This window comes from Heterodontus francisci, chromosome 1, assembly GCF_036365525.1.
Source record: "Heterodontus francisci isolate sHetFra1 chromosome 1, sHetFra1.hap1, whole genome shotgun sequence".
Taxonomy (NCBI): Eukaryota; Metazoa; Chordata; class Chondrichthyes; order Heterodontiformes; family Heterodontidae; genus Heterodontus; species Heterodontus francisci.
Window position 1 is genome coordinate 215,406,056 of NC_090371.1, and position 14,370 is coordinate 215,420,425.

At 45.9% G+C, this 14,370-nt stretch overlaps 1 protein-coding gene across 1 annotated transcript in view; it reads left to right on the forward strand.

Moving 5' to 3' along the window:
- otud4 (OTU deubiquitinase 4) overlaps positions 1 to 14,370 on the forward strand; it is a 132,816-nt gene that overhangs the window by 91,890 nt on the left and 26,556 nt on the right. The window contains exons 15-16 of the mRNA XM_068041448.1: positions 5,377 to 5,545; positions 6,247 to 6,519. Coding sequence (XP_067897549.1) covers positions 5,377 to 5,545; positions 6,247 to 6,519 — 442 coding nt within the window. The remainder of the gene's footprint in view (positions 1 to 5,376; positions 5,546 to 6,246; positions 6,520 to 14,370) is intronic.

Below are 14,370 nucleotides of genomic sequence, written 5' to 3' on the forward strand. Positions count from 1 at the left end.
CTCTCTCGCGCGCTCTCTCTGTCTCTCTCGCGCGCTCTCTCTGTCTCTCTCGCGCGCTCTCTCTGTCTCTCTCGCGCGCTCTCTCTGTCTCTCTCGCGCGCTCTCTCTGTCTCTCTCGCGCGCTCTCTCTGTCTCTCTCGCGCGCTCTCTCTGTCTCTCTCGCGCGCTCTCTCTGTCTCTCTCGCGCGCTCTCTCTGTCTCTCTCGCGCGCTCTCTCTGTCTCTCTCGCGCGCTCTCTCTGTCTCTCTCGCGCGCTCTCTCTGTCTCTCTCGCGCGCTCTCTCTGTCTCTCTCGCGCGCTCTCTCTGTCTCTCTCGCGCGCTCTCTCTGTCTCTCTCGCGCGCTCTCTCTGTCTCTCTCGCGCGCTCTCTCTGTCTCTCTCGCGCGCTCTCTCTGTCTCTCTCGCGCGCTCTCTCTGTCTCTCTCGCGCGCTCTCTCTGTCTCTCTCGCGCGCTCTCTCTGTCTCTCTCGCGCGCTCTCTCTGTCTCTCTCGCGCGCTCTCTCTGTCTCTCTCGCGCGCTCTCTCTGTCTCTCTCGCGCGCTCTCTCTGTCTCTCTCGCGCGCTCTCTCTGTCTCTCTCGCGCGCTCTCTCTGTCTCTCTCGCGCGCTCTCTCTGTCTCTCTCGCGCGCTCTCTCTGTCTCTCTCGCGCGCTCTCTCTGTCTCTCTCGCGCGCTCTCTCTGTCTCTCTCGCGCGCTCTCTCTGTCTCTCTCGCGCGCTCGCTCTGTCTCTCTCGCGCGCTCGCTCTGTCTCTCTCGCGCGCTCGCTCTGTCTCTCTCGCGCGCTCGCTCTGTCTCTCTCGCGCGCTCGCTCTGTCTCTCTCGCGCGCTCGCTCTGTCTCTCTCGCGCGCTCGCTCTGTCTCTCTCGCGCGCTCGCTCTGTCTCTCTCGCGCGCTCGCTCTGTCTCTCTCGCGCGCTCGCTCTGTCTCTCTCGCGCGCTCGCTCTGTCTCTCTCGCGCGCTCGCTCTGTCTCTCCCGCGCGCTCGCTCTGTCTCTCCCGCGCGCTCGCTCTGTCTCTCCCGCGCGCTCGCTCTGTCTCTCCCGCGCGCTCGCTCTGTCTCTCCCGCGCGCTCGCTCTGTCTCTCCCGCGCGCTCGCTCTGTCTCTCTCGCGCGCTCGCTCTGTCTCTCCCGCGCGCTCGCTCTGTCTCTCCCGCGCGCTCGCTCTGTCTCTCTCGCGCGCTCGCTCTGTCTCTCCCGCGCGCTCGCTCTGTCTCTCCCGCGCGCTCGCTCTGTCTCTCCCGCGCGCTCGCTCTGTCTCTCCCGCGCGCTCGCTCTGTCTCTCCCGCGCGCTCGCTCTGTCTCTCCCGCGCGCTCGCTCTGTCTCTCCCGCGCGCTCGCTCTGTCTCTCCGGCGCGCTCGCTCTGTCTCTCCGGCGCGCTCGCTCTGTCTCTCCGGCGCGCTCGCTCTGTCTCTCCGGCGCGCTCGCTCTGTCTCTCCGGCGCGCTCGCTCTGTCTCTCCGGCGCGCTCGCTCTGTCTCTCCGGCGCGCTCGCTCTGTCTCTCCGGCGCGCTCGCTCTGTCTCTCCGGCGCGCTCGCTCTGTCTCTCCGGCGCGCTCGCTCTGTCTCTCCGGCGCGCTCGCTCTGTCTCTCCGGCGCGCTCGCTCTGTCTCTCCGGCGCGCTCGCGCCCTCCGGCCCTCGCGCGCCCCCTCGCCCTCCCGCCGCCCCTCGCCCGCCCGCCGCCCCTCGCCCGCCCGCCGCCCCTCGCCCGCCCGCCGCCCCTCGCCCGCCCGCCGCCCCTCGCCCGCCCGCCGCCCCTCGCCCGCCCGCCGCCCCTCGCCCGCCCGCCGCCCCTCGCCCGCCCGCCGCCCCTCGCCCGCCCGCCACCCCTCGCCCGCCCGCCACCCCTCGCCCGCCCGCCACCCCTCGCCCGCCCGCCACCCCTCGCCCGCCCGCCACCCCTCGCCCCGCCCTCGCGGTCCCCCCCGCCCTCGCGCCCGCCCCCGCCCTCGCGCCCGCCCTCGCGCCCTCTCCAGCTCGCCCTCTCTCTCGCGCCCAATGTAGAGGAGACCACATTATGTGCAGCGGATACAGGATACTAAATTGAAAGAAATACAAGTAAATCGCTGCTTCACCTGAAAGTGTTTGGGGCCTTGGGATAGTGAGGTGAGAGGAGGTAAATGGGCAGGTATTACACCTCCTGCAATTGCAGAGGAAGGTGCTGTGGGAAGGGGACGAGGTGGCGGGGGTAATGAAGGAGTGGACGAGGGTGTCATGGAGGGAATGATACTGTCAATTGACATCCTCTCTGTTCTAACGCTTTGTCTTTCACCACACCATTAACATACTATTTGCCTTTGTTCCGTGACCTGGCCAGTTGTTCTCTGTGACCTTGCCCTATCAACACCTTTTTTGTTACCTCTTGCCTCACTTCTGCTTTACTTGCTTAAAACCTTTTACATTTCGAGGATTTGTCAGTTCTGATGAAGGGTCACTGACCTGAAACGTTAACTCCTGCTTCTCTCTCCACAGATGCTGCCAGACCTGCTGAGTACTTCCAGAATTTCTTGTTTTTATTACAAATCTGATCCTCATTTGTAATCTATTTGTGTGTGTGTGATTCTCGTGTGTGTGTTTGTGTGAAAGTGTAGCGTAATTTTATTGTGATTGGGTATAGTTTTTTGTAAGTACAATAAACTCACCTCTTTTGTAAACTCAAGAAAACCTGTCTGATTGCTTCTTTACGATCACAACAAGGGGAAAAAGGTAAAATTCTCATTAAAGTGGTAAGCGCATCCACTGTTTAAAAAGGAATATTCCCTGCTGCTGTCAAATAAGAGAAAGGACAAGAGGGGAGCCTTGTGACCCCTCCTCACCTGATCGTCACAGTATAAAGTGAGAAAATGTGAAATTGTCTATTTGGGCAGGAAGAATTTTTAAAAAAAGCATATTATCTAAATGGTGAGAGATTGCAGAGCTCTGAGCTACAGAGGAGTCTGGGTGTCCTAGTGCATGAATCTTAATATTCAGGTAAGCAAGTAATTAGGAAAGCTGATAGAATGATATTGTTTATTGCGAGGAGAATTGAATTCAAAAGTAGGGAGGTTCTGCTTCAGTTATACAGGGCATTGGTGAGACCATATCTGGAATACTGTGTACAATATTGTTCTTATTTAAGGAAGGATGTAAATGTGTTAGAAGCAGTTCAGAGAAGGTTTACTAAACTAATACCTGGAATGGGTGGGTTGTCTTATGAGGACAGGTTGGACAGGCTAGGCTTGTATCCACTGGAGTTTAGAAGGGTAAGAGGTGACTTGATTGAAACAGAGAAGATCCTGAGGGGTCTTGATAGGGTGGATGTGGAAAGGATGTTTCCTCTTGTGGGAGAATCTAGAACTAAGGATCACTATTTAAAAATAAGGGGTCACCCATTTAAGTCAGAGATGAGGAGAATTTTTTTCTCTGAGGGTCGTGAGTCTTTGGAACTCTGTTCCTCAGAAGGCGGTAGAAGCAGAGTCTTTGAATATTTTTACGGCAGAGATAGATTCTTGATGAGCAAGGGGGTGAAAGGCTATCAGGAGTAGGCGGAATGTGGAGTTGAGGTTACAATCAGATCAGCCATGATCTTGTTAAATGGTGGAGCAGGCTCAAGGGGCTGAGTGGCCTACTCCTAATTCATATGTTCATATGTACCACCCTTTCAGGCAGTGAGTTCCAGACGCCGGTGGAAAAAAATTCCCCTCAAATCCCTCTAAACCTCCTTGTCCTAAATCTGTGCCCCTGGTTATGGGCCCCTCAATCAAGGGGAATAGTGCTTTCTAGACCCCTCATACTTTTATACACTTCAATTTGGTTTCCTTTCAGCTGCGTCTGTTTCAAGGAAAACAACTCTAGCCTATCCGCTATTTCCTCTGAACTGAAGTTCCCCAGTCCAGGCAACATCCTTGTAAATCTCCTCTGTACCTTCTCTAGTGCAGTCACATCTTTCTGATAGTGCGGTGACCATGACTGCATGCAGTACTCCAGCTGTGGCCGAACTGTTCTTGTTTTATACAGTTCCTGCATAACCTCCCAGTTTTTATATTCTATTCTTCGGCTAATAAAGGCCAGTATCCCATATTCCTTCTTGACCACCTTTTATCTACCTGCCACCTTCAGGGATCTGTGGACATGCACTCCAAGGTCCCTCTGTTCCTCGACACTTCTCAGTATCCTAATTATTGTTTATTCCCTTGCCTGTTCGCCTTCCACAAGTGCATGACCTCACACTTCTTTGGATTGAACTCCATTTGCCACTGTTCTGCCCACCAGACCAGTCCATTGATGCCTTTCTGCAGTCTTCAGCTTTCTTGTTCATGATCAACCAAATGGGCTGTGGATGCTGAGTTGTTGAGTTTATTTAAGACAGATTGATAGATTTTTGGACTGTAAGGGAAACAAGGGAATTGGGGATAGGATGGGAAAATGGAGTTGATGTAGAAGATCGACCAGTGGCGCAGTGGTTAGCACCGCAGCCTCACAGCTCCAGCGACCCGGGTTCAGTTCTGGGTACTGCCTGTGTGGAGTTTGCAAGTTCTCCCTGTGTCTGCGTGGGTTTCCTCCGGGTGCTCCGGTTTCCTCCCACGTGCCAAAGACTTGCTGGTTGATAGGTTCATTGGCCATTATAAATTGCCCCTAGTATAGGGAGGTGGTAGGGAAATATAGGGACAGGTGGGGATGTGGTAGGAATATGGAATTAGTGTAGGATTAGTATAATATGGGTGGTTGATGGTCGGCACAGACTCGGTGGGCCGAAGGGCCTGTTTCAGTGCTGTATCTCTAAAACAAAAAACAAAACAAATAATCTTATTGAATTGTAGAGTTGACTAAACGGACTATATGGCCTACTCCAGCTCCTATTTCTAGGGTTCTTATCTGGTAATTTATCTCACTGCTATTTGTGGAGCTGTGTATGAATTGGCTGCTGTGTTTACCAACATCAGACCAGTGACTACACCTCAAAAATACTTAACTGAGGTGAAAGGTGCTACATAAATAGAAGTTCTTTCTCTATTCTGTATTTAACCATGTCTGGAGTTTGGACGAAACTGAAGGCATTATTTGTTGTTATATGTGGGTCTTCACAGTTTGAATGCCAGAAACATGGTGCTAAGTATTCAGCAACTACTTCATATGAAATTGTGATGATATACCACTTTCATGCATATGATTAATAAAGTGAACTTGCATCACATTTACTAAAGGACTGATTGAAAGTTTTTTGATGAAATCCATCATAATAAAGTTCAGAAGGTCCCATCAAGGTTTGCAGTCAGTCAACTGATTTCTGATGCACTGTAACTGCTTGTAATTTGTGTGCAAGGAAATAATTATGGGATTGCATAAGTAGTATTTTTTAATTTCTGTGACATAATTTCATTTTTTTTTCTCAAAAAAAAGTCTGCCTTGAAGAATCCGCTGGAGGTGCCCCCTTACACTACAACCCAAAGAATGGATCCTGTCCCTCAGACAGATTTGAGGATGTCACATCTTCCTTCCTCAACAACGTCATTGACTCCACCGGTGCTTTCAGTATATCCACCTGAGTCAGTCAGACACCAATCAGCAGGTAATGTGTTAAATCATATTTGTAATCTCTAATTGAAAACACATTTCACATTATGTACAGCTAATAGGTTTTCCAATGTGAGCTGCATGGAGGAATTCAAATTACATATTTTAAACTGAATGAAGCATGGAGTTAAGGTCATCCAGCCTTAAAAATCAACCTCCTTGTATCTGTTGTTTTATGTTCTATACACTTCATATCAAATTATTTGTTCAGAAAAGGTTCTGGGGATTATTTTAGGAGAATTTCAGGTGTGCCTTACAGGTTTGACTACTTACAAAATTGTATTGTACCCCTTTTACCACAAGCACCTTGAAATTGATTTCCAGTGTATTAAGAATTTAATGTGTAAATCTGGAACACATTTAATAATCAAGGGATTTTAGTAGTGGTTTAATCCTCTCGAGAACTGAATTCTTTCAGAGCTTTTCAAAATGCTAGTATTTCTTCTAACAAAAATGAGTGATTTTCAGTGCATTTCTAAAACTGAATGTTACTCTTCTAAGCTAATAAAGGCAGAGAACGTTTGTTTTCATAACCACATAGTTGGGAGCCAGATGATCAGTTACTTCTGAACAAACACTTGTCTTCTGAAATGTCAAAGTTTAAGAATTTAGAATTATGGTTCACAGCTTCCTTGCAATGCTATTATGTGACTCTTCTAAGAAAGATTAATGAAGATAGCTTTTTCTGTTTAACAGAGAGTTTGTCACAGACGGTCATTCCATCTGTATCTCCATCCTCCTCAGTGATGTCCTGTCCAGCTGTGTCACAGGCTCAGGTGGCCTCAACATTCATTACCCCGCTTTGTGCTCCTATGCATGGAGCTAATCTGCCACCAATGCCTGCACCTCAGATTCCAAGTTCTTATGATGATCTGTTGTACCCTGGATTTGCTACAAATGAAAAGGGAGAGTACCTCACCAGTGCACCTGTGTATTCATATGACAAAAACGGATCTGATCTTCCAAATGGTAAATACTGTAAACTTTTTTTTTACTTTTAACATTACTGGGAGTTCTTCTGTTTTTCTGAACTGCCATCCCATGACCTTACTGAGCAAGATTTACAAACACTGATACTTGGTAATAAAAATGGAAAAGCAGCAAATGTTGTAAAATGCAAGCTAGTCAGTCTGAAAGGAAGATAGGCTAGCCTATTAAATTGTATCAAAAACAAAAAGTGCTGGAAATACTCAGCAGGCCTGGCAGCACTGTGGAGAGAAGCAAGTTAACATTTCAGGTGTGTGACCTTTTAATCAGAATTGGAAAAGGTTGGAAAAGGATTAGGTTTTAAGCAAGTGAAGGGAACAAAGGGGAAGGTGTTTGATAGGACAAGAGAGATTAAATAACAAAGCTATCCTGGGACAAAGGCAAAGAGTGTGTTGATGCTTGTGGTGAAAGACAAAGTATTAGTCCAGAGAGACTGTTAATATTGGAATAATGAGCAGATCTGACTACATGAAAAGCAGGCACATGGTTAAAAAATAAAATATTAAAATATCATACTCTGAAGTTATTGAACTCAATGTTAAGTCCGCAAGGCTGTAGAATGCCTACTCGAAAGATCAGGTGCTGCTTCTCGAGCTTGCATTTCATGTTCACTGGAACACTGGAGCAGGCCAAAGACATAAATGTTGTCATGAGAGTAGGGGGGAGTGTAGAAATAGCAAGCAACCGGAAGCTCGGGGTCATGCTTTCGGACTGAGTGGAGGTGTTCAGCAAAGCGGCCACCCAATCTGCGTTTGGTCTCCCCAATGTAGAGGAGATCACATTGTGAGCAGCGAATACAGTATACTAAATTGAAAGAAGTACAAGTAAATCGCTGTTTCACTTGAAAGGAGTGTTTGGGGCCTTGGATAGTGAGGTGAGAGGAGGTAAAAGGGTAGGTATTGCACCACCAGCCTCCACATCTAGATGATCATCCTCTGTCATTTCCAGCACCTCCAACGTGATTCCACCACCAAACGCATCTTCCCATCCCCTCCTCTGTCAGCATTCTGAAGGGATCGTTCCCTCCACGACACCCTGGTCCACTCCTCCATTACCCCTGACACCTTGTCCCCTTCCCATGTCACTTTCCCATGCAATCACAGGAGGTGTAATGCCTACCCTTTTTTGCCTCCTCGTTCTTCACTATCCAAGGCCCCAAACACTGCGTTCAGGTGAAGCAGCGATTTACTTGTACTTCTTTCAATTTAGTGTACTGTATTCGCTGCTCACAATGCGGTCTCCTCTACATTGGGGAGACCAAATGCAAATTGGGTGACAGCTTTGCTGAACACCTCCTCTCAGTCTGAAAGCATGACCCCAAGCTTCTGGTTGCTGGCCATTTCAACACTCCCCACTGCTCTCAGGCCAATATTTCTGTCTTTGGCCTGCTCCATTGTTCCAGTGAATGTCAACGCAAGCTCGAGGAGAAGCACCTGATTTTTCAATTAGGCACCCCCTCCCCCCCCCAGCCTTGCAGACTGAACATTGAGCTCGACTACTCCCAACATTTTCTGTTTTATTTCAGACTTGCAGCATTTACTACTTTTTTTCATCTCCATCAGTGGTAATTTGTGCCAAATTGTGCACTATTCTGTTTTGTCAGTCTACTCAAAAAAGACATCTAGTGCCGATAAGTTTCCATCTGTCTTTTTTTTTGCCTTTTTTAATATTTTATTTTTTAACCATGTGCCTGCTTTTCATGTAGTCAGAGCTGCTCATTATTCCACTATTAACAGTCTCTCTGGACTAATGCTTTGTCTTTCACCACAAGCATTAACATTCGCTTTGCCTTTGTCCCAGATCAGCTTTGTTATTTAATCTCTCCCCCATCCCCCTCCCCTTCACTTGCTTAAAACCTGATACTTTTCTCACCTTTTCCAGTTCTGATGAAAGGTTGCAGACTTGAAATGTTAACTTTGCTTTTCTCTCCACAGATGCTGCCGACCTGCTAAGTATTTCCAGCATTTTTTGTTTTTGTTTCAGATTTCCAGCATCTGCAGTACTTTGCTTTTATTATTGTATTAAATTGTATGTTGCTTTTTCAGCACTTGCTGAACATTCCCAACATTTCTGTTTTATTTCAGACTTGCAGCATTTACTACTTTTTTTTCATCCGTTGGTAATTTGTGCCAAATTGTGCGCTATTCTGTTTTGTCAGTCTACTCATAAAATTAGATTGCATCTATCCAAATTCATTTTGTGTAAGACATCTAGAGCCGATAAGTTTCCAACTGTCTTATTGAACCTAATTGCCAGGAATGAAAGGGCATTGTGCTAACCTCCTGTGCCATCCAGTTAATCTAATTGTGGCATCTGTGTATCACAATATATACACTCCCCATCCCACCAGAAGCCATGTGATCACCTGGGAGAGGCAAAAAACCCAATTGAAAACTTGAGTCAAATTGCAGGGGTTTGGTGGATGAAAAATTTGGGAATTCCTCTTTGAACTATCTAGGTGGTTAAAACTCGTCCAGGAGATCACTTTTTGTAAGAGGTGATGTCCTCCCCAACCACAAACAGAATCCACTCTTGTTTAAGAGAACTCAGCGAATTGACATCCACTGCACAAGATGGCAGCCTGTTCTATAGGTCCACTTTCTCTGGGAAAAGAACCAGCTCCTAACATCTAACTTGATTTGGCCTAATAATTGTGACCCCTGGTCCTCCTTGACCTATCTAATTGGAACAAACAGTCAACTCAACACAGTCTATTCCTTTCATCATCTTATAAACCTCAATCAGATCTCCCCTGAGCCTGTGCTTCTCTAAAGTGTAGAGTCCCAGCTCTTTGATAACCACAATACTTTATACTGGGAATTTTCTAGTGGATCTCCTCTGCACCCTTTCCAAAGCCTCAATATTACCCACCATGTTCTTCTTTGGCCTCCTTGTCTTGGGAGACAATGGGTAAGCGCCTAGAGGTGGTCAGTGGTTTGTGGAGCAGCGCCTGGAGTGGCTATAAAGGCCAATTCTAGAGTGACAGACTCTTCCACAGGCGCTGTAGATAAAATTAGTTGTCAGGACTGTTACACAGTTGGCTCCCACCTTGCGCTTCTGTCTTTTTTCCTGCCAACTGTTAAGTCTATTCGACTCGCCACTCTTCAGCCCCGCCTTTATGGCTGTCCACCAGCTCTGACAATCACTGGTAACTGACTCCCACGACTTGTGGTCAGTGTCACAGGACTTCATGTCGCGTTTGCAGGCGTCTTTAAAGCGGAGACATGGACGGCCGGTGGGTCTGATACCAATGACAAGCTCGCTGTGCAGTGCGTCCCTGGGGATCCTGCCATCTTCCATGTGGCTCACATGGCAAAGCCATCTCAAGCGCCGCTGACTCAGTAGTGTGTATATGCTGGGGATGTTGGCCGTCTCGAGGACTTCTGCATTGGAGATACGGTCCTGCCACCTGATGCCAAGGATTCTCCGGAGGCAGTGAAGATGGAATGAGTTGAGACGTCGCTCTTGGCTGACGTACGTTGTCCAGGCTTCTCTGCTGTAGAGCAAGGTACTGAGGACACAGGCTTGAAACACTTGGACTTTTGTGTTCTGTGTCAGTGCGCCATTTTCCCACACTCTCTTGGCCAGTCTGGACAAGACCCACCATGGAGGAGACCAAAATTGAACATGGTATTGAGGCCTGACCAAAGTCTTATACAAGGACAAATAGTTTTCTGATCAGTTGTTCTGTAAATGCACCCAACACTCTATTTGTTCCAGCTATCGCTTTACAACATTGACTTTTAGAGATCTGTGCACCAGAGCATCCAGATTTCTTTCACCGCCTTCTTTAATTGATTGATTCAAAAGAGAGTCATAGAGAGATACAGCACTGAAACAGGCCCTTCGGCCCACCGAGTCTGTGCCGACCAACAACCACCCATTTATACTAATCCTACATTAATCCCGTATTCCCGACCACATCCCCAATATTTTCCTACCACCTACCTACACTAGGGGCAATTTACAATGGCTAATTTACCTATCAACCTGCAAGTCTTTGGCTATGGGAGGAAACCCACGCGGTCACAGGGAGAACTTGCAAACTCTGCACAGGCAGTGCCCAGAACAGAACCTGGGTCGCTGGAGCTGTGAGGGTGCGGTGCTAACCACTGCGCCGCCCCTAGTAGTTGAAACAAACCTGTTTAATTTAAGATATATTATCTAAAGAGAAAATATATTCAGCAAATAATGCTGTGCAGTGATGGTAGTCTGCCCAAGGACTGGTCCTCTTGCTCTTTTTCTCCATCCAGGAGAGATGAGCACGACTAGGGATGAGGGTATGTGAAGTGGTTTCCCGTTGCCTTCCTCAGATCAGAACGAGAATTGAACCTACGCTGACCTTGTTCTGAGCCACACTCTAGCCAACTGAGCAATCCACTGCATCAATATTTAACCTGATGAACAATCCAGACCGAAAACATTAAGATGCTTTTTCTCTTTACAGGTCTAGTCACTTGTGCATCCCCACTTTTTATCTCTCTACCATTCCTATGAAAGCGTCCTTAGAACCTCCCTCTTTGACCAAACTTTTGGTCATCTATCCTAATATCTCCTTATATGGCTTTGTTAAATTTTGCTTCATAATGCTCCTTTGACATGCCTTCGGACATTTTACTATGTTAAAGATGATATATAAATGCAAGTTGTTATATAGATGATAGAAAGTACTGAAAACACGTAGGTCTATTTTTAATAATTGTCCTGTAAGGTTTATATCATTCAACTTAAGATGTTTTTATATTGGTGGTGTTTTTGTTTTATTCTGGGGGATTGATGCTTTGAGCCAGCTCCAAATGTTTTTCATGTGCCTTTGAGGCGACTGCCAGGGTAAGAGAGCTGGATTCAGCATCCTAAAACTGGGATAGGATACTAGTCTCTTGGAATCTGAATTAAAACACAACCAGTATATAAGTTGATTGCAAATGAAGATCAAGTACACTGGAGCAAACTCCATGATCAGTGTTTATATTACACACATTTCAAAATCTTAAAGAGACTACATTGAATGATGAGGAAAGATTGGAAAACCTACTTCCAGGCCTCCACCAGTAATGCTTTGAGCTATCTGTTAGGAGATGCGCGGGAGTGATCTCAGGTTGATTCTTCCTTTTTGATTCGATGTATGGGAATTGTAAGTGCAAGACTGCCATGACATCCGTTACACAGCATGTGGATCTTCCAACACATCGTGCACTGTACTTGGATTTCAAGGACTGTTTTTAAATTTAATGGACTGTGCACAATGCAGTAAATTTGACCAGCCCATAAGAAAATAAGAAATAGGAGCAAAATTAGGCTATATGACCCATCGAGCCTGCTCCACCACGTAGTAAGATCATGGCTAAACTTCAACGTCAACACCATTTTCCTGCCCTATCCCCGTATCCTTGTGTTCCCTTAGGAGAGAAAAATCTGTCGATCTCTGCCTTAAATATACTCATTGAGCATGCACAGCCCTCTAGGATAGTGAATTCCAAAGATTCACAACCCTCTGAGTGAAGTAGTTTGCCCTCATTGTTAATGGTATATTATTTGAGTGTTTAATTGTATTCAGGAGGTGGGCATTAACTGGGGAGTCACTAGCATTCCTATATGTAGGAGCAAACTGAAACTGGTTGTTGAGTTTGGGGATGCATATTTGTGACACGTGTCTCTGTAAATAAAAGCATATAAGTATGCAAAGATTAGGCTCTAGTTCTGTCCTTCACCACCTGGCTAAGTAGAATAGAACAGTCATCTCAGTCCTAAATGGCCAACTCCTCATTCTGAGACTATGACCCCTAGTTCTAGACTCTCCAGTTAGGGGAAACAAACTCTCAGCATTTACCCTCTCAAGCCTTGGAAGAATTTTATACGTTTCAATGATATCACCTCATATTCCCTGGAGTTTAGAAGAATAAATGTCCTTCTATCCCTCAAACTCCTACATTTCCTCATTGGACATCCCAAGAATCAATCTAAAGAACCGTTGTTGCACCCCATCTAAAGCCAAGTATATCCTTCCTTAGTTAAGGAGATAAAACTGTACACATTACTCCAGGTATGGTCTCATCAAAGTCATATATACTTGCAGCAAAATTTCCTTCCTCTTGTACTCCAATCCCCTTACAATAAAGGCTAACATATCATTTGTCTTCCAATTTACTTGCTCTACATGCGGCAACAACAACTTATATTTATACAGTGCCTTTAATATAACATCCCAAGATGCTTCAGAGGAGAATTATAAAGCAAAATATAACAGCAAGCCACATAAGGATATATTAAGTCAGATGAGCAGGTTACTTCTTCTGTGATTCGTGTACAAGGACCCCAAATCTCTTTGAATACCAAAGTTTACTAGTCTCTCACCTTATTAAAAAAAAATGTTGCTTTTCCATTCTTCCTGCCAAAGTGAATAATTTCACACTTTCCCACATTATACACCATCTGCCACCTTCTTGTCTAATCAGTCTATTTCAGCCTCTTTGCGTCCTCCTGACAGCTTACTTTCCCATCTAACTTTGTATCGTCAGCAAAGCTGGATACATTACACACCGTCCCTCTCATCTAAGTCATTGGTATAAAGTTTAAATATCTGAGGCCCAAGGGCTGATCCTTGCAGCACTGCACTTACTACATCCTGTCATCCCAAAAATTACCTGTTTATTCCTACTTTCTGTTATCTGTCTGTTAATCAATCCTCAATCCATGCTAGTATATTGCCCCCAATTCCTTGAACCCTAATCTTGTGTAACAACCTGTGTTTTGGCACCTTAGCAAATACCATCTGAAAATCCAAATATATTGTACCTTCTGGTTCTCCTTTACCCTCCTAGTTACAAAGAAATCAACAGATTTGTCAAAAGTAATTTCTCTTTCATAAATCTATGTTGACTCTGCCTAATCATATTGTGATTTTCCAAGTCCCCTTTCACCATGTTCTTAATAAATTCCAGCATTTTCCCTACTGCTGATGTCAGGTTAACTGCCCTATAGTTCTCTGTTTTCTCTCTCCCTCTTTCTGGAACAACAGGGTTACATTTGCTATCTTCCATTTGTTATGCTGATGTGTTTTGTTAAATAATTTTCTTTGGTCCACTGGCTGGAGATCTAAATTTGTATTCTTTTAAAATAAATTTTTAAAAGACAAGCTGCCAGAAAAGTCATTCTTTCAGATGAAGATGATCACTTAATTTGCAACACTGTATCCTACACTGCAATGCTTGTGAGGAGAGACAAAATGTCTGCTAATATCCCAGCAAGAACTAAGACCCAGGAAGTTTAAGGGAACTGTTTGTTCTCTTTTAGCAAGAAGAAGAAATACTGCTAACTGCTGTGTCTGACTGACTGTCATGAGACAAGCCCCTCCCCGTTTGTGGTTTTAAGCTGGTGTTTTCTCTGCAGCAGAGGAGAAGCAACTTGACTCTGACATGAGCAGACCCTAAGTGGGGGGCTCCCTCTCTCTGTTTCTCAGTCTCCAAAAGCTTTCAAATTCTGTTTGTTGACTGACCACCTTTGCATGCTCTGGCTACAATCAGAAACCCCATTGGAGGAAATCGTCTGCATTGCTATGTCCAAGGGACTCACTGAACCAGATATCTACCTCTTCAAACTAAAAGCCTTAGTTAGGACTACCAAATTCAGCTAGAAGCTAGCCGAATCACCAAACGCCACAGACTGTATCCCTTTTTTATGGACTCTAATTCAACCAATCTACCTTTCTCCATTCTGTAACCTATTTGTATGTGTTAACCTTTAGTGTATGTGTGACAGTGAAACTTGGCGCGTTGTTTATTATTTTTATTTGATTTAGGTACAGTAAAGTTAAAGTCTTTCTTTGTTAACTCA